This window comes from Euprymna scolopes, chromosome 2 (genome assembly GCF_053919585.1).
Source record: "Euprymna scolopes isolate OS-2025 chromosome 2, ASM5391958v1, whole genome shotgun sequence".
NCBI classification, from domain to species: Eukaryota; Metazoa; Mollusca; class Cephalopoda; order Sepiida; family Sepiolidae; genus Euprymna; species Euprymna scolopes.
This window is the reverse complement of record NC_136483.1, coordinates 103,058,028-103,085,303: the sequence shown is the minus strand read 5'-3', so window position 1 is coordinate 103,085,303 and position 27,276 is coordinate 103,058,028. Positions and strand designations below refer to the sequence as shown.

The following is a 27,276-nucleotide window of genomic DNA, read 5'->3' as shown; positions in this document are numbered from 1 at the left end:
ACAGCATGTTCGTTTTATTGTTTTGACTCTCGAGTGTGTATCCATTGATATCTTATGTGCTTTTATATAGAGTGATGTGGTTCTCGGTTGATTAACTATATCTAACTTTGTTGGATATATACTCGAGAGTCAAAACAATGAAAAGAATATGCTGTTGTCATAGCCCTAGTCATCACAAATGAGCACTCGAAAACAAAAAGAATTTTATGTTTTTTATTGCTGATGCCGATAGTAAGTTCCCTGCCAGAGCCAAGTGCAGGATTCTGCCATCATTTTCCAATCGGCTGATAGTATTTAATGAAATCTGATTATTTTGTTTTACAATTTTTACTTTACACATTTTATCTACTCATTTTCTATAAACCAAAAACTGTCAAAACAAACATGGCCTTGAATTCCAAATGGAAACCCGGATTTGCATTCCAAACTCTAAGCTATTTTTATATAACCCACTTACACTTAACAAAGACAGCTGTCACCATCATCAGTAGATTCATCTCGCATTTTGAGATGCATGTAAAAAGTTGATCTTCAGTTTACTTTCGAGAGCTGCATGACTCTCGCTATCCTTATTTCGTCCTTTAATCCTCACATTCCATGAGCGATGTTTCTGACATTTATTATACCATACCTGTTCACACTGAAACACTTATCACAATATTCTGTGGATCTATATTAAAAACCTTGTTAAAGTTTGTGACATATTTCCATTCTATGGAGGTCAGGTGCAAACGAACACCCCATAATTTTATTATACCATATTTCTTCAAACTGAAACATAATTACCAAAATAAACTTCCGCAGATATATAAGAAAAATCGTTATTAAAGTTTGTGCCTATTTCCATTCTATGGAGGCCAGGCATGAACGCAGACCCCACAATTTTAATGAACCACCGTTCTGCCAGATCAAACATGCTCATTCCTGTGTCTCGATACATCTATCATTATATGTAATCAGTTTTTTAAAATAGTCAACCATATAGGAGCCTATTCATGACCAGACACACACACACACACACACACACATTCAGCTTTATATTATGGATATATATATATATATATGCATTATAATTTTTTTTTTTTTTTTTAACCAAAATTTTAATATTAAAATATATCAAAATTTAATAATTGCTCATATACCAATAAAATTTAAGTCAAACTAAATTGACTCAATTAATTAACTTCAAGGTTATCAGTTTTTATATTCGAGCATTCATATAATATTTTCACAAAATCACATTAAGAACATCAAGTTGTGTATTTTCATATTCGTTACAATTGTTTCACAACTATTCGGGCAATTTCAAACATGTCATTCGAAAATATTCCAAAACAACCTCTCTTCAGACAGTGAATACACTGTTTAATATATATATATATATATGTGTGTGTCTGTGTATATGAATACATTTCGAATCTGATCAAGCAGATGAATCTACCTTCACCCCTTTCTTCCAAGTTTTTTTGTTTAATTATTTTCCGTTTGCCATGGAATTTATGAATCACCCTATTTTCGTATTTCTGTTTTTTAAATTATATTTCAACCAATTATTATAGAATTAATATTTTATGCCAAAATGATATGGTTATGTCTGTGCTCATTTTTGTATTAAATACTAATCCCAATTAATCTAACTGTATCAAACAGATACTATGATACTTGGTTTGCTGCACCTTATCATAACAAAGGTGCATATAAAATTCCTGCCAGATTAGTCCAGTAGTTTCTGAGAAAACTTCTGGAGTAAATTTGGTATTGTGATGACTAATCACTATTAATCCTTAACACTGCATCAAACGGATACCATAATGCTTAGTTCGCTGCACCTTATCATAATGAAGTTCCATACAAAATTTCAACCAGATTGGTCCAGTAGTTTCTGAAAAAAAGATGGACAAACAGATAGACAAAGAGAAATATAATGTTCATTTTATATGAGGGGGCGTGCAATAAGTAATGCCCCTGACCCACTTCCCCTAGCAGTAGAGCAACGAAATTTGGCACAGTTATTAGTCTTTCTCTGCATAGGAATCACCCAGAGTTATGCATTTCTCCTATCGTTTGATGCAGGAACAACCTTCTTAGTGACACACAATATGGTTTCCGCTCTGCAAGATCTACCGCAGATGTGCTGACGGTTATATCCCACAGGATTAGTGAATCTCTTGACAAAGGCTTCCTTTCTAGGGCAATTGCTCTTGACATATCAAAGACCTTCGACAAGGTATGGCATAAGGGTCTACTTCACAAGATTTCCAGCTACGGTATAACTGGAAATGTTTTCTCAATCATTAAATCATTTCTCTCCGATAGGCTCATAAAAGTAGTGGTAGATGGACAAAAATCGGAGGCCTGCAATATAAATTCTGGAGTCCCTCAGGGGTCAATCCTGGGCCCAACTCTCTTCCTGATCTACATCAATGATCTCCCTAAACACATACTTAAATCATTCGTTGACATCTATGCTGATGACACGACCATCTACGGCAACACATCAAAGGCTGTAAATGACAAAGTTCTCTCTGATTCTCTCTCCTCTGATCTCGAGCGCATGGTTCAGTGGGGGAAGACGTAGCTGGTTACCTTTAATGCATCCAAAACCAAACTCCTATCCTTACATCATCAACGCTCTGATCCCCATCTGGCATCAATTGGGATGGATGGCTCTCGTCTGGGTGAGGCCCCATGTTTTGACAAGCTTCTGGGTTTGACCTTTACTCCTGATCTGAAATGGAACACGTACATCAAGTCTGTTGCCAAGGTCGCTGGAAAGATGGTGGGATCCTTCTACTGCTCCAGAAGATATCTCACTACTGATGCAATTCTCTATCTATATAAAAGCCAAGTACGTCCAAGGATGGAATACTGTTGACATATCTGGGCAGGAGCTGCTAAAAACAGCCTATCCTGCCTTGACAGAGTACAAAATAGACTTTGTGGCTTAGTGGGGGATGCCCTTTTCTCTTCCCTGCAACCTCTCTCCCACAGAAGAGACGTTGCGAGCCTATCCTTGTTTTATCGTTATTGCCATGGCAGGTGCTCGTCTGAGCTCCAATCTCTGGTCCCCCCCTCGCCAATCTTTCACGAAAAACACCCGTCTAGCTGAATCCACTGTCAAAAATTTCCCCCACTCTTTATCTGTGCCTAAATCAAAACGTGGATTCCATGAACAAAGCTTCTTTCTTAGAACTGCACGCCTGTGGAACTCTGTTCCGTCTGCCTGCTTCCCACCTGACTACAACTTGGATGTCTTCAAGTCCAACGTTAACAAATTCCTAATGAACTGCCCCCTTAAGTAAACATTTCATCAAATCTCCACACTAACGTAATGTACTTGCAATAACCCTTATCCCTGAGTGGCTTCCGGGCCTTGATAAGTGATGATCACTGTGTAAAAAAAAAAAGAAAAAGCTCTGGAGACCATTTTTGTAGAACACCCCAGGTTGGTCCTCCAACCACGACATGACTTCAGAAATCAAGGCTGCATCATCTGGGAAACGCTTTCCTTTCAAAAACAACTTCATGGCTGGAAAGAGGTGAAAGTCAGAGGGTGCAAGGTCAGGAGTGTAAGGAGGATGGGGAAAGATTTCATAACCACACACCCGTGCTTCTGATCTGGCGAAATGCGAGTTGTGGACCAGAGCGTTGTCCTGCAGGAGGAGGGTACCTTTGCTGATCTTGCCCCGCCTCTTGATTTTGATAGCTTCCCTTAATTTCCTCAAAAGTGAAACATAATAGGCTCCTGTAATTGTGGTACTCTTTGCCAAGAAATCTGTCATCACTACTCCGTTCTGGTCCCAGAAGACTGTGAGCATGACCTTGCCAGCGGAGGTCTGCACCCTTGCTTTCTTTGGAGGTGGTGAGTCCAAGTGCTTCCACTGCATTGACTGGGCTTTGGTCTCTGGATCATAGTGATGGACCCAGGTTTCATCCTGTGTAATCAGTCTTTTGAAAAACTTTGACTTATCTTCTTGGCACATCGCCAAATTCATCCTCGAGCACTCGACGCATTCTCGCTTCTGGAATGGTGTTAGCAACCTGGCAATCCATCTGGCAGACACTTTATGTATATGCAAATGGTCATGAATGATAGTTTCCACAGATCCTGTACTAATCTTGACATCTTGGGCTATTTGGCGAATAGTAATGCGCCAATCTTCCAAAATGGCAGCCTCAACTTGACGGACAGATGCCTCATCAATGGCAGAAGGGGGGGGGCAACCAGGGCTGGGAGCTGTTTCCACAGACTTCCGGCCATGTTTGAATTCACGATGCCAGCGTTTTACAAGGTCATATGATGGGGCATTATCACCATAAGTTTCTTTCATTTCATCAAGTCTCCTGTGGTGTGCATCCTTTCAAATACAAAAACCGGATCACTGCTCGACATTCAACAGGCTCCATTTCACACCTGACTCAGTTCAAACACCTGTAAAACAGAAACCACAATTAGTTCAGAGCTGTAATTTGCCACATAACCCATAGAGATATAAATCATGCACATGCAAAATTTCAGCTAGATCAGGCAACTGGGAGTGGGTCAAGGGCATTACTTATTGCACACCCCTTGTGTGTGTGTGTGTGTATATATGTATATATATATATATATATATGGGGAAATATGTTTTTTCCAATTATATTTCAGCTTTTATTCATACCAATCCTTTAATTTATGAAGCTCAATGTAACTACAGAGCATATACAAATAAATGACAAAAGTCTATATTCCAAATTTCAAGATATTGACCATCTTACTGTTTATTTCTTTAAATATGTTAACATGCACTATGCTTGACAGCACCTGTTTTGTAGCGTAGAATCATTCATGCAATTATGTCAATTCTTGAATTTATTCCGCTCTTAACTCATCAGAGGAAAAAGCACTTATCAACTTTAAAAGAAAATAAAAGCATGATTACGAAGTCTGAAAATTGAGAGAGAAGTTGCAATTATTTTTTTAATTTGTTATGTCATTTTTTTTATTTATTTAAACTTGTAGCAATTTCAATTCTTTTTAAAACAATAAATATTTACGACCTTCTAACCATAAAAATTGTCAGCTAAACATTCTTCAAATCAGTAAAAACGAATGTTATTGCATGAAATGTATTTGTTTAAAATTATACTGATTTGATTAATTGGACAACAAAATTTGATTTTAGAACAATTCATTTTATAATAGGTAAAAGTCAGATTTTTTTAATCACCAGTCTGTGCTGATTGGATGATCTCATTTTTTTTTTTAATGTGTGTGAAAGGTGATAACGTATGTACAAACATGGAGTAACTGAGTGTATTATAATGTAATTGTTATTTAATATTTTTTTAGTTCTTACAATTGCTTTTTAATCACTTTTTTTTATAAAATGAATTCCATACTGCTAACCACAGATTAATAAATGAATAAAGATCAGTAGTTGAATATATCTGTAGCATATATGAATGTCTAAGTACATATGTATAGTCTACTAGCTAGCCGCCCAGTATTGCTCGGTTGTACAATACGCTTAAACACGATAGTTTAATTTATGCAGATTGTGTATGTATTATTATAGAATCAATCCTCTATTGATTATTTATATATCACGAAGAATAATTTGCTTGGTGGACTAATTTGCAATAAAAAAGGAAGTGATAATGATATTGTTATTCACCAAATTCCGTCTGTGTTTGTTTACAATATCATGTCAGCTGATATTTGGGCTTGACGATGAATGCCCTGGAAAAAATCACTTCTGATTGATGTTTAGTTTTAAGATATGCAAAGAAATGATTTGCAGCAATTTTAAATGGTGCCTCTTATTTTATCGTAAATTGAACTCATTAATAAGAAAAAAATAAAATGGCGAAGCACACCTGGGCTTGAACAGGGAATCATTTGCTTTGTAGTTGAATGCTCTACCAATGAGCTATATCTCCAGATGACAATAAATCGTGGGGGGGAGTTTAAGAAGAAATGATTTGTCGAGGTTTTATTATTTTCCTTGGCAGTTGTAACGTAAAATATTCCCCCTGTAAAAATTCTTTTTTTATCTATAAGAGAGAAAAGAATTTTTGCTACTTATTGGATGACTTTCTGTACAAAACATATCTAAGAACACTGCCAGACATATAAATTAGCTTTGTATGAAATTTTCAAAAGATAGGCTCAGCCATTTCGGAACCTATTAGAAGGAAACTCACACATACAAAGTGACTTTTCTATAAGAGTGTCGATAATGAGGGCTCTGGCCGGTGTCTAGGCTGGGAAAACTTAATCTGGCCAACACATGGAAAAAAAATTACTAGCGTCTGCAATGATCATCCAATTTCTCAAGCTTTCCTTTTTCTTCCCATTATCTGTCATCACCCATCTTTCTTAGCTGCCTTAGCAGCATTTTTCAGCAATGTTGACGCATAATTAATTACAAATAATTAACTACCACGAATGCCAACATCCACCACTGTAAATCATCCTTCAAGCTAACTTTTTAAAATGTATTTAAAACTAGCAGGGCTATCCAGCATAGCTCGGCCCAAACGAGTAACCTTTTTCTATTAAAACTTTCTGTTTTCCCCTTCTTCTCTTCAAACCTTTTTTTTTTTTCCTTCACTCAGTCCAGTCCTCTGTAGCTGAACACACATACCAACAGGCAGCTCTTCTTTATGTAATAGACTAGCAGGGATACTCGGCATTGCTCTGGTTCACAAATAATAAATAGAAGAAATGAAGATCCGTTTGGACGCACTTGATATACTAAGAATATTAAGCATGTTTTCATTACTATATATCAATTACATTGTGAACAATACCCCCTACATATCCAAGTATATAGAGGGGGGTAGGGTGATAACTCTACTTAAATGTAACAATTTCAAAAACAAAAGATACAATAATCCTACTAAAAAAAATAAACGGACAAAAACATGAAAATACAATCAGCCAAAAACAATAAGTACCTGACCACCTCCCCACTAGATATTTTGGCAGGAGGGATACAATGAGATTAAGCTATTCTCAGGATATTGGAGCACTTTTTGATGACTATATACTAGTTTAAGCGAATTTGTTAAATGCTGCCTCTGTACGGTCCGTTACAATGACCGTGTTACTTTATAGTCCGTAAATTTCATTTTTTGGTGCTTCTACAGAATTAGGACAAGATTTTCGAAAATTGTAAAACTGAATTTCACATGAAAACAATCGTATCTATAGATTCTTTATATTTTTAAGATAATTATATCCAAAAATTACCAAAATTGATAAGGTAGAAAAAAATTTTATTAAAGAAAATAAAAAATAGAACTTGATGAACACGATCATAAAACACAATAGAGGTAATTTTGATTTTCTGTTTGAATTAAACAAAGATGGCAGCAATTTTTCATCTGCTAACATGATTAAAGTTGTTTTTTTTTTTTTTGATAATTTAGTAATATTGACTGCATAATTTGGAAGTTACTATTGTAACTTATTAGAATTGACAAAAAAAATTAGTTGAAATTATTGTTTTTTTTTTTATCTGAAAACTCCATTTATCTACTACAAAATGTCGTCCCAATAATGTAGAAGCACCCATTTTTTTTTATAAAAAAAAATTAAAAACAAGACAAACTGAAAATAATTCAATTTAAAAAATAAAAAAATAGAATTATTTTTTAGCCAAAAATAAACGTTTTTATGTATTAAAAATTACTTTTTGTGTTATGTCTCTTTGAAAGATAGAGAGAAAAAAAAGACATGAAAATAAAGCAAATTGAAATTAATTCTATTTTAAAACTAACAAAATAGAAATTTTTTTAGAATTCAGAAAAAGTTTTTAAAATTGTGATTTGCGTAACCCTCGACATAAAAACGATTTTTGCTTTATTTTAATTAACTGCCGATAAAAAAAAAAAGAATGCCAAATAAATAACAAAGTACAAAACAAAAAATATTTTTTAAATATTTTAACCTCGTTTAAATGCAAAAGAAAACAAAAATGTGCGTCATAATATGGGGGTGGGTGAACCTAAAAACTAATAGTTATGAGCTAATCTTCTAACCCAATCGACCAAGGTGTTCACACGTGCGCAAATGTTAAAATCATTTAGAAAGAGACGATTTTACGTGACCCCCATCACTACCGCCACCATCAGATTTTGCAGTCATTAAAGTAAAAAAAAATTTTTCTTTTTCTGAATCTTCGATATTACCTATCTGAAGGATTGACGATTCCAACAATACCATATTTATGGTGGTCTGTTTCCTATTTTTTATTTTTAGCTGGATACACAAACACGCACACAAACATACAGTTGCCTTTTATATAATAGATTCCTCTAGGAATGAGTTCGCAGTTTCTTTTCAAATTAGTACATAATAACACTGAGAAGACGACTCCCACCCCCCACCCCAGATAAAACTCTGCCCTGAATGAATAATTTATTTTTAACATTTTAGATATTATTAATCCCGGGGAACACTGATCAAGAATATACCAACTTTGTAGGTCTTTGTTTTGTAGTTTTCTACTTTTAGCAGGACTTACAACACACACACACACACAACTGCTCTTTATGGTTTTTTTTACATGGTGGTCACCACTTATCAAGGCCCAGAAGCCATTCAGGGATAAGGGTTATTGCATGTACAGTAATCAATGTGATAGTATCGTAGTAATCATTAGTATTGGAGATTTGATAAAGCATCTTACTTAAGGGGGCGGTTTATCAGAAATTTGTTTATGTTGGATTTGAAGACATCCAAGCTGTAGTCAGGTGGGAAACAGGCAAACGGAACAAAGAAAGAAGCTTTGTTCATGGAATCTACGTTTTGATTTAGGCACAAATAAAGTGTGGGGAAAATTATTGACAGTGGTTTCAGCTAGATGGGTGTTTATCATGAAAGATTGACGGGGAGGACCAGAGATTGGAGCTCAGACGAGCACTTGCCATGGAAATAACGATATAACAAAGACAGGCTCGCAACGTCTCTTATGTGGGAGAGAGGTTGCAGGGAAGAGAAAAGGGCATCCTCCACTAAGCCACAAAATCTATTTTTACTCCGTCAAGGCAGGATAGGCTGTTTTTAGCAGCTCCTGCCCAGATGTGGCAGTAGTACTCCATCCTTGACATACCTGGATTTTATATAGATGGAGAATTGCATCAGTAAGATTGTACTGTTTTAGCTGACAGGGCAGCATAATTTGATTTGAGAAAAGTTTGAATCGTTTACCTTAGCGACATTAGATGAATTATTGATCATTAATCTTTGCTAATTAGACTTAATCTTATTTTTTGTTTAATGTGTTTGAAAGATGATGATGGATGTACAAATAGCATATTATTTTATAGATTAGTAGAGCCCGTGGAAATGCCACAGAATCAACAAATATTTATGACTAGCGCAAAAAAAAAAAGTTTTTTGAACAGAAAAACCAATAAAACCCATTTTTTTCCATTGTATTTTTAAATATAGACCTGACCCAAGGGAGATGAATTAATAAGTACTAATAAATTCTCGGAAAGTAATATTCTGCTACTTAGTTCAATACAAATAATAAAATCGCATTGTACTCATAAAAGAAAATTTTTAATTTACTCTTTCAATCCAGCACCTCTTGACAATGTTCTTTTATTTTGCCCTGTTTCTTTCGAATGTTCTCTTTTTGTCACTAAGTTCTTTCTTCGATAAAGAACCACTACACGTCGAGCTTACTACAAGTTCCTTTCTCACGTCATTACAACAATGATCATATATTAATATTATAATTATATTCGAAAACGAGGCTACATCAAAGGGAGATAATTCTCATTTTTGTCCAGATTTGACCTTTTTAAAGCCAAATTTTACGAATTTGACCCTTTTTGGCCTTCAAAAATTGTATTTGACCTTTTTCAAAGCGTAGCATGTGAACCAAGTAAGGTGCATATTATATAGATGATTTCACAGAGTTAGCCATTTTTATTTTATCTTTTCTTTATAGACGTAGACGTGATTGCCGTTCGCAAGAACTATTTCTTCAGAAATATCATTTTGTGTTTTTCAGGTGCTGAAAACGAAAAAGACAGATGAATGTAAGAACACACCAAGAGAACCACGGCATTTGTTTGTAATGCGACATGGAGAACGTTGTGACTTTGCCTTAGGGAGAGATTGGGTTGACTCCTGCTTTAATTCTGCTGGTAAAAACCTACCAAATGATTTCTTACTGTTCTATATGGAATACACTCAATGCATTATAATTTTACTACTGGTTGAAATTCTACTCATAAATGTTTCTTATTTTATTTCTGTTATCAACATTAAGTAAAATTTAATCTCCTGAACTGTTTCTATGTTGTCCAGCACAACCCCAAAACAATAATAAACAGTCTGTGTTAAAATAGGTCAGTTCTGTTTTCGACTGGAGAAAAGAAGAAAATATACTATCCAATTCCTTCTTTTTTTTTTTAATTCCTGGACTAATTTTTTAATTCCCAGAGTTTCCTGGTATTGTTACTGTGATTATAAAACAATAACAAACATGTCTAGAGATTTATATAAAAGTAGGCTGGATCTGTTCTTGACGGAGGGGTAGAAGAAAGGATTCTTGTTCAGAATTTCCCCCATAATAAAAAGATGAAGAAAAATCTGTATGATGTAAATACCTGTGACAAAACGAAAATATCCTACACCAAAAATCATGTAAATTGATTAAATAGTTTTATTTTTATAATGAAATTTTTTTTTTTTTTACTTTCACTTGAAGCATTGTATATTAATTGAAAATAAGAATTATGTATATAAATGGATATGTTTTGAAAGCTAAAAACAACACCTTTTTTCTTTTTTTTTTTTTTTTTTGAAATCAACAAATTTATTTGCTTATATCAAATATATTTCGATGCTACACATCCTTATCAATGAAGTGTCTGTTTTTATTTTTCTTGACCGCATGGTGGAATTCTGCAAGCAAGAATGTGTCAGTCCATGGGTTTTGATAACGTCTCGATTTTTAAAAATAAAAAAATAGTCACCAGCAGGGCTATTGCGTTAGTCGCACAAATTGAAATAATAAAAGAAAACCTTTTTTTCTTTACCTGCACTTGAAGCGTTGCATATTAATTGAAAATAAGAATTATGTACATAAATATGTTTAGAAGGCTAAAAACAATGCATTTTTTTTTTTTTTTCAATAAACAAATTTATTTGCTTATGTCAGATATATTTCGATGTTATAGATCCTTATTACTGAAGAGTCATTTTTAAATGTTTAATAGGAATTTGTAGTCATTACAACATAAATCTAGTATGAATTATTGTTGAATTATCTCCCTTTATTTCATAAGATTTATTTTCAAAATGGCTGGTGAGACGATCAATCTTCTGTTTCTCATAAAATTTGATTTTATTATTTATAAATAAAACTATGGATCAATTTGTAATTTTGAGGATATATTTTCGTTTCGTCACAGGTACATACATTATACAGATTTTTCTTTATTTTTGATTTTTAATATAAAGGAAATTCTGGGGAAAAAACGATTTTCTTAATGTATAAAAAGTAAAAAATTTTATTTCTATTTTATTTTATTTTATTTACATTTATTTGGATTGTGTAATGAGTTTTTTTTTTTTTTTTTAGTCTGATCATTGCAAAAAAAAATGACCTAAATGCAATTGGCATCTTTTTGTTTTATGAGAAAGATTTCAGATGTTTATGAACTGATATTGATAATCTATTTTTGCAGGCAGATATAACCGGATTAACTTGAATCTACCTAAACTGATGCTGAAGAGGAAAAACTACCTTGATTTCATCAAAGATTGTCCATTAACAGAAGTTGGAAAGTTACAAGCCAGACTTACAGGTAAAGTAACAGAGAGGGGTGGTAGTAGAAAGAAATAGTAGTAAATAGAGTGGGAGATGGAGGGAAAGTGATAATGGGAGATAAACAGAATACCTCATACTATCTCCCACTATTTCCTTTTATCTATTTCTGTCTACTTCCTACTCTATTTTTCAACATTAGGAATAGTGGGAGGTAGACAGAAAGTGATAGTATGAGGTAAACAGAAAGAGGAATTAAAAAATAGTGGGAGGTAGACAGAAAGAGATTGAGAGAAAGAGATAGTGGGAGGTTGACAGAAAGAGATGGTGGGAGGTTGACAGAAAGTGATAGTGGGAGGTAGACAAAAAGACATAGAAAGGAATAGTGGGAGGTAGACAGAAAAATTGAGAGAAAGAGATAGTGGGAGTTAGGGAGAAAAAAGAAAGTAAATGAAAAGGATAGCAGAAAGAGAGCAATGAAGAGGAGAGAGAAACATCGAAGACACTAATAATTGTTATCCATGAACTAGAATAACTGTTCTCTTGTTTTCTCTTCTCAAATCTTGGTAGGAGATACCAATTACCAACAGTAGCAATATATCTGTCTCCCTTACCAATCCAAATGATGTCACATATTTGTAGCAGCAAAACACTTTATTTCTATATGATGTCGCCATTTATCTGCTGCTTTGTAGAGTTAACTCTTGTATCAGATACCTAGCCTTGCCAGCACTTCTTCACCTTTGAGCTAGGATTAAAGTGTAGCATTAAATTCAAACAACTGAGTATATTTCAGGTAGAGTGATCCCATAGAATAAATGTGGTATTGCGGCAACTGCTAATGCATTTAGTTTCTATTTATTTACCTCCCAATGAGGGAAAAGTTAGACAAAAGGTTAGTTTAACTCCCTAAAAAGGAGTACTCCAGATTGGAACAAAAATTAAACTTGTCTCGGCCCAGAAAGATTTCTTTTTCAGTGATCAAAGAGAGAGAAGATTAAGAACAGATACTACACTTAGCTCCTAGCCAAAAAAAAACAAGGAAGCAATGCATTTAGTTAAGAGTAAGATAGACAGAGAATGACCACGGAACCTCACACACATACTCTCCTCACACATTTGAGACTTGCGTCTAATTTGTTAAAAATGTATCATCATATCGTTTTGGTAAATGATTCAAAGTGCTGCCTTCATGGTGTCCTCCAAGAGATGTCTGACCACCAGTTTCAGCCTGGCAATCAGCTCATCCTTGATGTTGCAGGGAATGTTTGTTTATTTCTCTCCTCTGGCAAAAAGATGCGACAAAGTAAGGAAAGTGGGATTTGAAATTAACGCTTTAGATGAAGAGAACTCTGGTCAAACAAAAATTGATTGGGCAGTTCTATTGGTATTCCATGGTAGGAATGCCTCAGGTCTCTAAAAAACAACCAAACCAACCACCATGAATAAATATTTTAGGATATGAAGAACTTAAAGAAGTATAAAAGCTTTTACCGAAATGACTGAATTCGGCATAAAACAACCAACTTAATTGGTTGCATCATTCCATTCCTCTCTTCATTTCTGTTATTATTTATTCATAGTATATCACTCTTCTTCCCACTAAAGCATTCCTGTACAGTTTAAGTGTGCACTGTGACAAGCAAGATAGTAAACAAGACATCTTTTCAAACTTCTGTAAATCAAATCTAAGATATTTTTTCTTTTTTTCTGTTTATTCTTTTTCTACTTTGTCACCTAACATTGCTATCTTTGTTTTTTTTTGTTTTTTTTTTTCATTTTAGGGGAGGGTTTACGGGATGCTTCTGTAAATCTCTCGCATTTATTTGTGTCGCCTGCCCTTCGGTGCATCCAGACGGCACATGAAATAATTACAGGTAATCTTTAACATTGACAAACTTGTACAAATTCTTCCATCCCTTTTATTTATTTATATATATATATATATATATATATATATAATATCTTTTTTCTTTTTAAGGTGTGTTCTGTTATAGTGGCAAATTCTGTAATGAACCAACAGCCTTTTATAGGTGTTTGGTTAAGTAATTCCAATGATGGTGACAATGTTCACTTGCAATATCAATAGTAATAGTTTTCTTTTTCTTTCTTTTTTTTTTTTTCGATTTTTAATACAAAGGGAGTGTACTGAACATTTAAAGATAGTGAAGAGACATACAATGTGTAAGGAGTTCGTTTGGTCCCGTTAAAAAAAAAAAAACACTGTTATTTATTTTTAATGGTTAAAAAAAAAAAAACTATGTTCATTGCACAGAGCTTGCATTTTCCAGAATAATTAAAAAGATTATAGCCTCGTTTTTATTTTCGGTCACAAGTGTAGCATGATTTGTATTCATAACAAGATTTCTATCCAAGGGGAATAATTGGCATGAGACTAATTCACTCCAAGGGGAATAACTCAATCATGCATCAGATATTTCGGCACACGTACGTTTTGATTATTTTAAACACTTTTTTTTTTTTTCATCTTCAGTGTTATTCTCACAACATTTCAGCCGATGTAACCTTTAACCTTCTTTAGGTGTATCTTGAACTTGGGGAGTCCGTGGCATAACAGATAAAGTATTTAGTAAAATTCAGTTCTGACACTCTTCTGGAGTTATAAGGTTAAATGCTTAGTGCAGGCAATATTAAAAATATGATTACGAAAGATTTTTACCTGATCATGGTTGACAGAATGAAAGCATGCTACCTCTCGTGGATTAAATAAAGGGTTCCCTTAGAAATTCTGTACGGATTCCCGACTTCAAGAAAAAGATTTCCAAATTCAACAAGATACAGTTCAAGACAGTTCAAGAAGGTTGGAGGTTACATCAGCTGAAATGCAAGAATAAACCTGAAGAGAACAAGAGTCTGAATAATGCAAATTCAAGGTAAAAGATTCTTACCTTCAACTATTAAATTCCTCAAATTTGAAACGATACACTTGGAAAAATTCACTAATAACATTAGTAAAAAATGTGAATATAACAGACAATACAACAAATGGAGTACTGTTACCACATCTGGGGTGGAGCCCCAAAAAGCACCCTTTCGTCTTTGAAATTTGGTGGGTGATGAACTTTTCACTTCCCTACTTCTTCTTTCTTATAGAAGAGACATTGCGAGTTTTTCTGTTCTATCATTACTGTTGTGGTAGGTGTTCGACTGAGCTCCAATCTATGATCCCGACCGTAAAATGTTCACAACAAATACTTGCCTAGCTAAAACAACCACCAACAACTTTCCTCACTTCCTATCTGTGCCCAAAACTAAACGAAAATTCCATGAGCCGAGTTTCTTTCCTAGAGCTGTCCGTCTGTGGAATGCAATACCATTTGTCTGCTTCCTGGCTGACTATAATGTGGTCGTCTTCAAGTCTAATGCGAATAAATTTCTATGGAGTAATCCATTTAGATAATCTAGCCCTACCCAAATCTCAACGTGTCTGATCTTGTCTCACCATCTATCTAACACTTAACTTTTATCCTTGAGTGGTCTCCAGGCCTTGATAAGTGGTGATTCCAAGTAAAATATTTTTAAAAATGGGAATAATATTTATATTTTTTTATAGGAAATAATTTCTAAGCAATTAATGCAAATTTGTAGGCATAACAGCATAAATCTAGTATAAATGAATTATTCTTCAGTTGTCTCCCTTTGTTTAAGAAGATTTATTTTCAAAATGGCCGGTGAGACGATCACTCTTCTGTTACTTATAAAATTTGATTTTATTCATAAATAAATAGAATAAATTCTCAATCTTGAATGCTAAAGTTAAATAAAAATTTTGCATCGTAACAAGTATGTGAAAACTTTTATCAAATGTTATTTTTTGAATGTGAAACTTCTACATGAAACTTAACATGTGGTGTTTTTTTTTTTTGTTTTTTTAAATTTTATCATTTTCTAGCTCTTGGATTAAAAATCAAACTTTGTATTGAGCCCTCAATATTTGAATGGCTGGGCTGGTACCAGCTGGGACTACCGATTTGGTTTACGGCGGATGAACTGATAGAACGCGGCTATTCTGTGGATAGAAACTACGTCTCTTACATGGTGCCTACTCAGCTTTACCTTGACGAGACAGTCGAACATTATTATTCCCGATGTGCTGACTTCACACGTTATATTCTTAAGAAACATGAACCTGAAGGTATGCAGTTTTATTTATTATATAAAAAGTGAAATATAAAATTACAAAGATAAATTTGTTAATGATTATCATGATAATAAAAAGGGTTGAATCCAAGTTTAGTGTTACAAATTCCAGAGAATTATTTTGAGGATCGGCACTATTGCTAAACAAATTATTTTGCGCTGAATAGTATTTTTTGTTTAAAAAATAACCATTGTAAGCTGAGAACAAAATATCGAAGCCAGTGATTTTGTTTACTTTATCGGCATCATCTAAATTGAAAATAAAAATGTCCGCTTCTTGTTTTCATAAAATCATCTTTTAATCTGATTGGTCAATTTTTTTCTTCAAATTTCAATTTTTTAAACAAAAAAATACTATTTAGCGCAAAATAATTAGTTTAGTAATAGTGCCGATCCTCAAAAAATTCTCTGGAATTTATAACGCTAAACTTGGATTCAACCATAAAAAGCTCAATATACTAGAAAGAGCAAGTGAAGAGACAAGAAAAATTGACGAGAATAAAACTTGAATGAATTATAATATTTATTAATCCATCAAAAATTCAAACAAGGTATTTTAATAAAGAAACATCCTCAACCCATTCTGTTAACCAGTTATGTATTTTTATTAATGTTTATCTTGTGATTGAAAATGCATGGCTTGAGGATTTTTCTTTTTTAGAATTCATTCTTTAAGTTTTTGATGGATAAATAAATATTGGAAATTAATCAATTTTTATTTTCATCAATATTTCATGTTTGTGTATATATGATGATTGCAACGTCTTGTCAGACGAGTGCCACTCCCACAAACACTTAATGTCTATGAGCCCAAAAATGACTTTTTTTTTTTTTTGTTTAGTCCTACTGGTGAATTCACATGTTCAAGCAGGCATGATACTGAAGACGGTCGTTGAGATCAATTATTGCATGCTTCCAGCATTTCAAGCCTCCACGCGTCACAACTTTTCCATCGCCACAGGACCATTTTTATAGACAAATGCCTGAGGGAGTATCTATACACAGATGATGTTACAGAGTCTTAGCTTTGTACGACAGCTAAGTCTCTCTCTCTCTCAGTCCAAAATGTTGAGATCCAGCAACAAGCAAGAGCAAGATAGCCAGCAACAAGTTAAACTGCAGACCCGCTTAATGCGGGTACTGGTCTCCCGCTTTATGGTTTTTTAAATCAGAGATTTGCTTCTCCTAGAAAGGTTGCCTTCACCACGGCTTACTGGAGCCCTCTCCACCACAACACACTCATGCATACACACAAATATACATGGTGCTTAGTTGGCCGTTGACCCCGAAAAAGGGTTTATTCGCCCCTTTGGAAGGTCTTGTTTTTAATCCTTCAGGGAGACTAGCCACTCTCCTCACCAAACAAGTCTGGTGGGGGAACCAGTTTAGTCGCCGGTGACCCGACCATGAGGCAGGTAGTACTGGGTTACATGGTACCAGTGCATATATATATATATAAGTTTAGTGGTTAAAGTTAAATTCTGAAAATCAAAATATAGACACATATATTTGAGTTAAGAATTTATTGTTTGACAAAAGGAATATATAAAAGGGGGTTATGTTAATTTCCTTAATCCATGCTTTTTGAATAATATTTATACTTATTGAAAATCCATGGATTAAGGAAATTAACATAACTCCCTTCTATATATTCCTTTTGTCAAACAATAAATTCTTAACTTTAACCACAAAACTTATATATTGCTCTATTCTATTGAGCTTCTCCTTTTTGGTTAGGATCACCCTGAAAGTGATTTCTGCGTGTGAGAAAATTAGCGGCAGCTGTAGGATAGCTGGCTTGTAAAGATATTAACAACAGTTTCCGTTAAAGCACGTATGCAAATTAGCATGTGTGCGCGAACTTGCGTCACAAAAAAAAAAACGGAGAGAAAAATGCACCATGTGGTCGAAGAGAGAAGCAAGTTGCCTGCTGGGCAAGATGGACGTGTAAAGCATGTGTGTGCAAAAGGACTTTCGCAAGATAGTTTGGATTCGAGAGGTTTGAAGTGTAACGACACAGTTAAAAAGTAACGGTCACGTTACAATCAGACGATACACTCCAATACAAAATCTACATTAGAACACTCAGACACATTATGTGAAATTTTGAGAAAATCGGCTCAGCTGTTTCCAAGAACGAACTCACACACACACAGAATTCCTTTTATATATATATATATATATATATATATATTTTTTTTTTTTTTTTTAATTTGTTTTTACATAAGCAGTCATGTGTTTCTACACAGTCATGAGCATGTTTCAGTCTTCTAGTACTTAGTAACTAGAGACCTATTCAAGCATTCACACTTGCCTGAAAAGGTCTCTAGGTACTAAATACTAGAAGACCGAAACATGCTCATGACTGTGTAGCAACACGTGACTGCTTATGTAAAAACAAATTAAAAGTATACCCTGCTCAACTTCGATATTGAGCACTCTTGTATTAACCTCATTATACTTCACTGGTTACTTTACCTCTGGAAAAAAACAATCCCAAATTATATATATATATATATATATATATATATATATATATTACCAGCAGAATGCTCATACCAGATTTGCATCACTTTTATTTCTTCTGAATATTAAAACCCAGATGTATATGTTGCTAAACTTTGTCTATTCCAGTCTTTATCAAAATTCATAAAGTGATTTTCATTCTAGAAAGAATGTCTAAATTTGGGTCTGAAGTTTAAAAGAACTTAAGAAATTAAAAACTAAAATATCTTGCTTAATTGATGCCTATAATAATTGTATAATACTAGCAGGACATATGAATGAGTCCCCTGTGGAATTTCCATGTGTAATATATTGATGTTGGCATTCTGTAGATGTTCAGCATAAATGAAGATGCTCTGATGTTATTGTAGCTATTTTGTTAAAACTGCAAAAGTATTTATCTAAGCTAGCAGAGATGCTTGGCATCGCGCGCTCATACAGTACGCTTAAATATGATATTTTAATTCTTGCAGATTTCGTATATATTATTCTAGAGTTAATGTTCACTCAACTTTTATATTATAATATATTTATAACTTGAGTCCCTTCAGCTATAATCGAAACCAAAACTTATTAAGAATTCTTGGTAAATTATTTATTACAAAAAATGGAAGTCCATAACAATTAAATGACAATCACTCAGATGTAAACGTGACACACAAAATTAATAAAGCACATGCTATCCTATCATTTAAACACTACCGTGTTTGAATATATGGTTAAGTGGCAGTTTTAGTCATTTAGAACTGCTTTAAAGCTTTAACGCTCACTCATTTTTCGACCAAATTTCAAACAATAATTACACTTCATAGATCACCTTCTCAGACCTTGAAAATGCTGCTGTGAAACCTGACATAGTTATATGGAATAAGTCAGAGAGAGTTGCAACCTTGATTGAAGCAAGTGTTCCTAATGATGGCGGTCTTAACAGAGCTGAAAAAGAGAAACAGACCAAATACCAAGGTCTCATGTATGATATGAAAAGAAACTGGAATCTAAAGGGGATATCAATCATACCAGTTATCATAGGTGTCACAGGACTTATGAAGAAGAACCTGAAGTCCTACCTAAATAATATTCCTGGTGAACCAAGTGCAAAAGAGATTCAGACAATTGCACTTAAGGGAACAGCGAGGATACTAAAAAGAGCTCTCGGTTGGTTTCAATAAAAAAGCGGGGCAATGTTGGCAGCTGGTTTGGCTGCCCCATACCCAGTATTACAATCTTCAAAGGAAAAAAAATGTTTAAAAAAAAATGAAAAAAAAATGTTCAATTTTTGTTCAGTAAAACAAGTTATGATAAATTTACTGGTGTTCAAAATCTAAAATAAACGTAAAGAGGTGAGCAACGTTTTTTATGACTGGTTTCCATAGCAGCCACATCGCTTCAGGGACTACTGTTGCTACCAATTCACCACTCTCACGAAAAGAGAAGTAACAAGTGAAACAGAAGGAAAAAATGAAGGGGAGATAATTGGGATTTTATTGAAAGCAGACGAGCGCCATACATTGTTATTACATATGTGTTTGTTATGGGGGCAAAAAAATAAGACTGAAATTAAAGAAAGAACAAGTGAATTTACTGGAAGCCTGTAAAAATCATGGATTACAATCGAAAAATGCGAGCTTGAAAAGTAATATGGTTAAGCTTAAACATGAAAAAGTAAAGGACTAGTTGTTTTTTTAAACTGGAAAAGAAAAGGACAAGATATTCTAGTAAAAAATATAAATTTATAACTTAAAATATTGCAGCTTTAAGAATTTTTTTTTTTTTATTCAATTTATAACATCATATAATCAATTCTTGATGTGTCAACTTTCAGTGGAAGGCTAAATGCATAATGCTGAGTGAATCTCTAAAAAAGAAAAAGGATATTACATGTTATTCGATGCCCAGCTTTCTTAAAAAATAAAATCCAAACTTTACTTTTCCTTTTTATTTTCTTCCCAAATAGATACAAGAAGGTGGTTAGAGTTGATCTTGTTGCGAACAAAGAAGATTATCTATGCTAAAGAGTAACGTTTTCAAAGAGTATTTTTTTCTGAGAGTTGAGTTTTTTGGGAATAATGTTTCATAAGAGCAATGCATTCTGGGAATAGTGTTTTGTTGAGAGTAATGAAGATTACCTCTCTGTAATTTCCTTGTACAAGTCATGTTTTCTATGTGTGATGTGGTCTATTCTGAAGAGCAATGTATTCCAAGAATATGAATACAAAGGTTGTTCCAAAAGTAGTGCATCCGATTTTTTAACTCAAAAACTAAAATATTGAAGAGCTATGTAGACAGGGGTGGTACCATTAAAACTAGCAATCTTTCGGGCTCCAGAATTTATTTTTCTACATTGTCGCTACCATTCTCAATGTGCTTCCGCCATGAATTCAATGACACATCTGCTTCTGACACATGTCCATGACAAAGGTTGCTTTCTTGGTCCAACACCGTCAATGTCTGCAACAGAAAGGTGAAACTTTCACATTATGTATGCATAAGTTCAGTCATCATAACAATGCAATTTTCAATTCCACTCTGCTCTATTTAGACGGGATAAAAAAAAAGGAGGTATTACTTTTGGAACATCCCTCATGATTATGCTACCTTTAGAATTATATTTGACAACTTTATTTAGCATTAAATAACCCCTAGATGGTTGATGTACGGTAAATTAAACTGACCTCATGTGTACTGAAGAAAATGCAGCACACAAGGTGGCAGCACTCGTGTTGGGGAAGAGACTATCGGGTGTGTTGCTGAAAACATAAAAATAGAATATGATATACTAGCAGGCCATCCGGCGTTGCCCGATTGTAAGATACGCTTAAATATGATACTTTTAATTCATGCAGCTTGCGTATTTATTATTATAGAGACTATTCTCTATCGATTATTGTATTGAACTGGATAGTGAGATCAAAACTAAAAGAAATATGTCTTGGGTGCCATCAACTACAATCGAAACCAAAACATACAACTCTCTGCCCTCATTCCTTAGCCTCTGAACCATGCCCCCCCCACACACACACACATGTATAATATTTTTATTTATATAGACAAATATTACATAGTCGTTACATTGAACATGCTAATGTTTCGGACCAACAAACTTTGTGTCGTCTGATGAGTGACCTTTGGGTTTCTTGCCAACCAATTATCCAAAACATTAGCATGTTCAGTGTAGCGACTATTTAATATTTGTCTATATAAATAAAAATATTACGTTTTGCTCTTTTTTTTATTGAGCGCTTTTAATAACCTTGTTTTAATTCATGAGTTTTATCTCCCAAATTCCTTTAACTTGGTATGTATATATATATACATACATATATATATATATATTCACTTGTCATCCCTTTTTTAAAAGATGAAATGCCTGATCATCAAAGTGATGCGGTGTATTCTGAAGAGTATGCAAGCAAGCAGAGTTTAATAATTAATAAGATTCTTCTCGCCAGAGTAAAAATTCTTTATTTTTTGTCCATATTATTTGAGTTATTCTGACGACTGCTCTCATCTCTGACGTTATTTGTTTCAGTTGATATTCTGAGGCGTATCTTGTTGAATTCTGAAATCTTTTTGTACAACTGAAAGGACTCCTGGCGTAATTGATAAAATTCAGTTGTAAGTTATACTTTTCTGGAGGTTTGAAGGTTCAATCCTCAGTGCAGATGAGACTCAAAATAAAATTGCTAATTGCTTAGTACTTCTACTCGGAGGATGATATCCCCCATGGATTAAATAAAGGGTTCTGTTCAAAATTTTGTGCAGATTTCCAAGTTTGATGGAAAGATTCTACGAGTTCAACAAGATACACCTGAAGATGGTCAGAGGTTACGACTGAAGCGTTGTGCGAATAACTAATTATTATTAATACTCATCTGCAAAATTCAGAAATCTTTCATGAGTGAAGAAATTGTTACTGAAAAGTGAAGTGAAAGGCTGGCAGATAACCAAAAACTTTTTTAGTTTTTTTTTTTTTCTTTTCTTTTTTTTTTTTTTTTTACCTTTAAACTCTTGTTATCCTTTGTTTTCTAGGTGGCAATATATTGATAGTTGGCCATGCAGGTAGTCTAGACGTGTGTACTCGTCAATTGCTAGGGAAGGCACCCCGTTCCGTAGGTGGCTTCCACGAGATTCTGCCCTATGTTCCTTGCTGTTCCATGTGCTGCTGTGTAGAAGATCCAATAACGAAAAAATGGAAAATGAAAGAACCACCCGTTCCACCAATTACGCACGTAGCAAATAAAAAATATAACTGGAAAACATTAATTTAACTCAAGTAAGTTGAAAATAAAATGTTAAAAAATTCTGTTTCCAGGAATTGGAGCAATTTTTATCCGTCTCCTTTCAAAAGGAATTCAAGAATTAACTCATTAGCACCTAATTTTTTTTCTTCGGTTTAATATTGAAATTAGTATAAATTCCAAACATTACAAAGATGATCCCATAGAAGACGTGCTAGATCTTTTTCATATAACATTATAGACATTAACGGCCTAACATTTTTTTTCTCTGTCAGATTTCAAGGAAAACAAGGGAGATAAGTCATTTTATGATACAGAATTGGAAGCACAATTTTTCTACGTTAAAACATACATTAAAATATACGTAAAAACATACGTTAAAATTTAATAATTCGATAAATTCTACTTTAACTTGCAATTATTTTTCTACTGGATCATTTTTCATAATTTTTGGAAGTTGGACATGACACGTACGTATGTAATAGTGTTTTTTACCTGAATTGCATTTGTCTGAAATTCCATTATGCTGCACAAGAACCAAAATTACTTTTAAAGATGTACTTTTCTTTATAGGATAGTTAAAGCATTTAGTTACACTAGGTTGGTTATAAGGACTACTTACCAAAACAAAACAATATTTTAATTGAATAATAGATGAAACTGACTGTATTCTTCCACTCTGTATTTTCACAGTATACTGAAAACCGAGACCTCATTGTTACCAATATTCATTAGACAGTAGGTGTAATATTTGAAAGACACTTTAATCTTCGGCTAACTATACTATACAGATGTTGCTCAAGTGTTGTTAATTATTGTTATTGCCCTGAAAACATTAAAAAAAGACCATGGTTGCTAATAGGTTAAAAAGAAAACTCATTTTGATAACATCCTTTGGTGGTTGTCCAGAATGATTTCTAGATTACAGGAAAATCTTTATGATGTATGTACCAATCTCAGAATGAAAAGATCATATTCCAAAAATTACATAAATTAATATATATATATATATATATATATATATAAAAAATTTTTTTTTTTTAGGATTTTAGTAGATTAAATGGTAAATCATAGTAATTGCAATGGTAAAAACAAACAAAAAATCTTGTAAGTTTGAAATGATTTATCTCCTTGTGTTTATGCAAGCTGCTTCTTCATAAAATGTAATTTTCTTAGTTAAAAACAAACTTGATTTTTGGAATATGACATCTTCGTCCCATCTCAGGTGTGTACATCATACAGATTTTTCTTTATTTTTGTCTTTTAATATGAGGGAATTCTGGACAAGAATAAAAAATTTGCCAAAATATCATACAACACGGACATTCCATCAGGCCATACTATGCAAGTATAAACTATAAGAAAAAAAATAGATATATTTTGTATTATTAAAAGGTGAATCTGCATAATTTATTCCACCGTTTGTGTCAATCCATTACACTTCTGCAGTGTATTGCCTTCTATAAATTTCCTTTATATACACACTAGACAATGCTTCAAACAAACTACATTACACCTCTTAAAATTTGCTTAAATTTGATGTATAATTATCAAAGATAGGTTGACATGAGAAACACAGACACAAATGATAATTGGATTGTACGTTTTTATTAATCTAGAGATGATAGCAAAAACAAACATCTGAGGTTTACAAGCAAATTGTGTTTTGTTTTGAACCATAATTTTACCAAGTACAGAGTGGAACGATAAAGTTCTCGCCCTAAAGAAAATAACTTGATTATGTAGTAGAGCTAACATCTATTCAATGTAGCCGACTTCAGCCCCAGTCACTGCCTCGATACAGGTTTGGAACTGGGAGCATACCTTTTCCACAAGCCAGATGGTAGCAATCAGGCTGGCTTTGGTGTTGTGGAAGGTCATGCTGGTGATGTTCTCAATGTATAAGCAAACGAAGTTGTCCAGCGGATTCAGATCGGGAAAGGAGGAAGTGGCAGTGAGAGAAAAGTCTCTTTGGACTTGTGGACCAGCGCTGAGTACTGCTGTTACACCTAGGGTCTGCCAGAAGCCACCTGATTGCACCAGGGGATCACCACACTTTAGTGTGGCCTTTCAAGCTCACTTCAAAGATGTGAGGTAACATGATGTGGCCCTCACTTGAAACCACGCTAAAGGCCATAACCGTGGCTGGAAACTTTTTCATTATCCTGGGCACGTCCCTGTTATTCGTGGCAATCCAATGATACATTTTGAATATTTTGGCAATGGTTCTGTTGTGATAACTTGAATCAGTAGAGAGCACATCTCCAATCTCGCTTTTTGAACATTGTGTCACTTTCAGACATGATAGAAGGCTCTTATCGCTTTTGGGATTTTGTACACAACTGGCTAACTAGTAGATGGTCTGCAACAAAAAAAAACCCTGGTTTTCATCAAACAGAAATGGAATGACGTCGTCTTTTCTAGGGCGATAATTTTATCATTCCAGTCTGTACTTTATCGATTACGTTACAGTAAATTCAGTTGTAAGGTACTCTCTTCTGAAGGTTGAAGATTCAATCCTCAGTGCAGGCAACACAAATACAATTGTGAACTACTTAGGACTTTTATTCAGTCATGGCTGATAATAAGAGGGCATTTTAACCCCGCGGATTAAAGAAAGGGTTCCATTCGAAATTCCATGCAGATTCTCAAGTTCAACACCTGAAGAAGTTTAGAGGTTACATCAACTGAAACATTGTAAGAATGAAGATGAAAACAGTAGTTTAAATAATGAATCTTCATCTCAAAAATTCAGAAATATAATTTTAATCATTGCTGTAAGTGTATAAATGACCCTTTCATTTTTGATGGGTAATATACTAGTTTTAATCACTCGTTTCCAATTCTCTCAAGATGCTGTGCATTGCCAACTGAAAATCTCATTAACCCTTATCCCCAAGTGATCTTTAGACCTTTATAAGCGGTGATCACCACTTATAAAAGCCCAAAGGTCACTCGGTGATAAGGATTAATGAGTGTCAGTTGGCGATGCACATGTTGATAAAAAAAAATGTATAAAAAAAACTAAGATCAAAATTGTGAAGTGGTTTTTGTGAGTAGTAAAACACAAATGTGAAGAAGTAAATGGATGAAAACGATTCTGTGTAGATCACTAATATAAATGGTTTATTAATAAATTACAATTGAAAAAATTACTTTGGAATAAGGTTTTTAATTTTCTATGCTAAGCTGATTTCAGTAAGTTTTCTTCCCTTGGATTATTCCCTGTCACGGGTAGATAACTCATCCTATAAAAGAATTTTCTTGGGCAAGGGAGATAACTTCTGAGATGTCAGATATACTATTTGTTCCTCTATCTAACAGTAATTTTACAAGCAAATCATTTTTCCACCATAAATTTAGGAGTTTCATACCATTTTAAATTTCCAATCGTTGGTTCTAAAATCCTGTTTGTTTTCTCCATTTATTTAATAGATTCCTGTTTGTCACGCCGTATCAGTATTGCAATATCCTGCCTGTCGTTCGAGCCACGATCCTGATTCAGCTGTTTTAAAAAAGAACAAAAGACAAACTTCTGCTCTTTAAAAAGAAAAAAAAAAACCTACGACACTTTTCTGCGTTCCTTCACCCCTCTTCTTCTTATCCCCCAAAAATAACCCTCTACTGCTCTGCTGATCAAATTTGACTGAAACCAGAACATTCACTGGAAAAAAAAAAAAAAAGCCACAGCTATGCAGTCCCCAACCCCCTCCAATGACACATTCCTCTGGTGAATGGTGAGAGGATAAGAAATATGTGCAGTGTCAGGGCCAGACACTCTTGAGCAGATGGGATGGCACCGCTATTTTTTTTTTTTTACTTCTTTTAGTCTGTGATGACTACTACTATATTGTCTCGTAGTCGGCAGAGGTACTAGATTGGCTTCAATACCCTAAACACCATCCCTCCCCTGTATTATTTACTTTTCCGCTCCACAGCATTTCCATCATAATTTATATATCTCCAAAAGTGCTACAATCATCCTCGATAATAGATGGGAGAAAACAATAGTTTTCCATATACATATAATTTCTCTCTCTCACATAGATACACTTTTCTCTTTACTTTCTCTCTCTCATTCTCCCTATATATTTCCTTTTCTTTCTCTTTCTAACTCTCTCTCCATACTTTCTATCCCTCATTTTTCCCTCTCTTTCTCATTTCCACTTCTCTCTTGTTGTTTTATCTCTTTGTTAACTCCTAAAAAAAAAAAAAAAAAAAAAATGATTTGATTTCTATTTAAATTATCAAAACCACAAAAATCCTGAAATATAAGTTACGAAACTGTTATAAAAATTAAGTCATTCAAAACCACTTGAATGCTTTTGAGGAAAATTATCTCTTTTTCTACAATAAACCATTCATGAACAGAATGTTGCCCATACTTTTTGAATGATCCAATTTTCAGTTCCAATTATCGGACACCATAGACATATTGGTGCAGAAGCAAATTTTCCTTTTTTTTTTTTTTTTTAATTTAAAGTTCGGTTCTTGTCTAGAATTCCACCTAATTTTAAAAAAATAAATAAAAATAAAGGAAATATCTGTTATGTCTGTACCCATCACAGAACAAAAATTCAATTGTCCAAAATCAC

At 33.8% G+C, this 27,276-nt stretch overlaps 1 protein-coding gene across 4 annotated transcripts in view; it reads left to right on the top strand.

Moving 5' to 3' along the window:
• LOC145293703 (ubiquitin-associated and SH3 domain-containing protein B-like) overlaps window positions 1-27,054 on the top strand; it is a 425,494-nt gene extending 398,440 nt beyond the window's left edge. For 3 of the 4 annotated variants that reach the window (XM_080140145.1, XM_080140162.1, XM_080140154.1), the window contains 6 exons: window positions 10,014-10,149; window positions 11,698-11,817; window positions 13,562-13,654; window positions 15,691-15,933; window positions 22,473-22,716; window positions 26,117-26,295. In XM_080140145.1, the coding sequence (XP_079996271.1) occupies window positions 10,014-10,149; window positions 11,698-11,817; window positions 13,562-13,654; window positions 15,691-15,933; window positions 22,473-22,711 (831 nt within the window). In that variant the 3' untranslated portion in view covers window positions 22,712-22,716; window positions 26,117-26,295. Of the gene's footprint in view, window positions 1-10,013; window positions 10,150-11,697; window positions 11,818-13,561; window positions 13,655-15,690; window positions 15,934-22,472; window positions 22,717-26,116 lie in introns of all 4 variants that reach the window. The other variant, XM_080140136.1, reaches the window with a different exon arrangement.
• The last annotated feature ends 222 nt before the right edge of the window (window positions 27,055-27,276 follow it).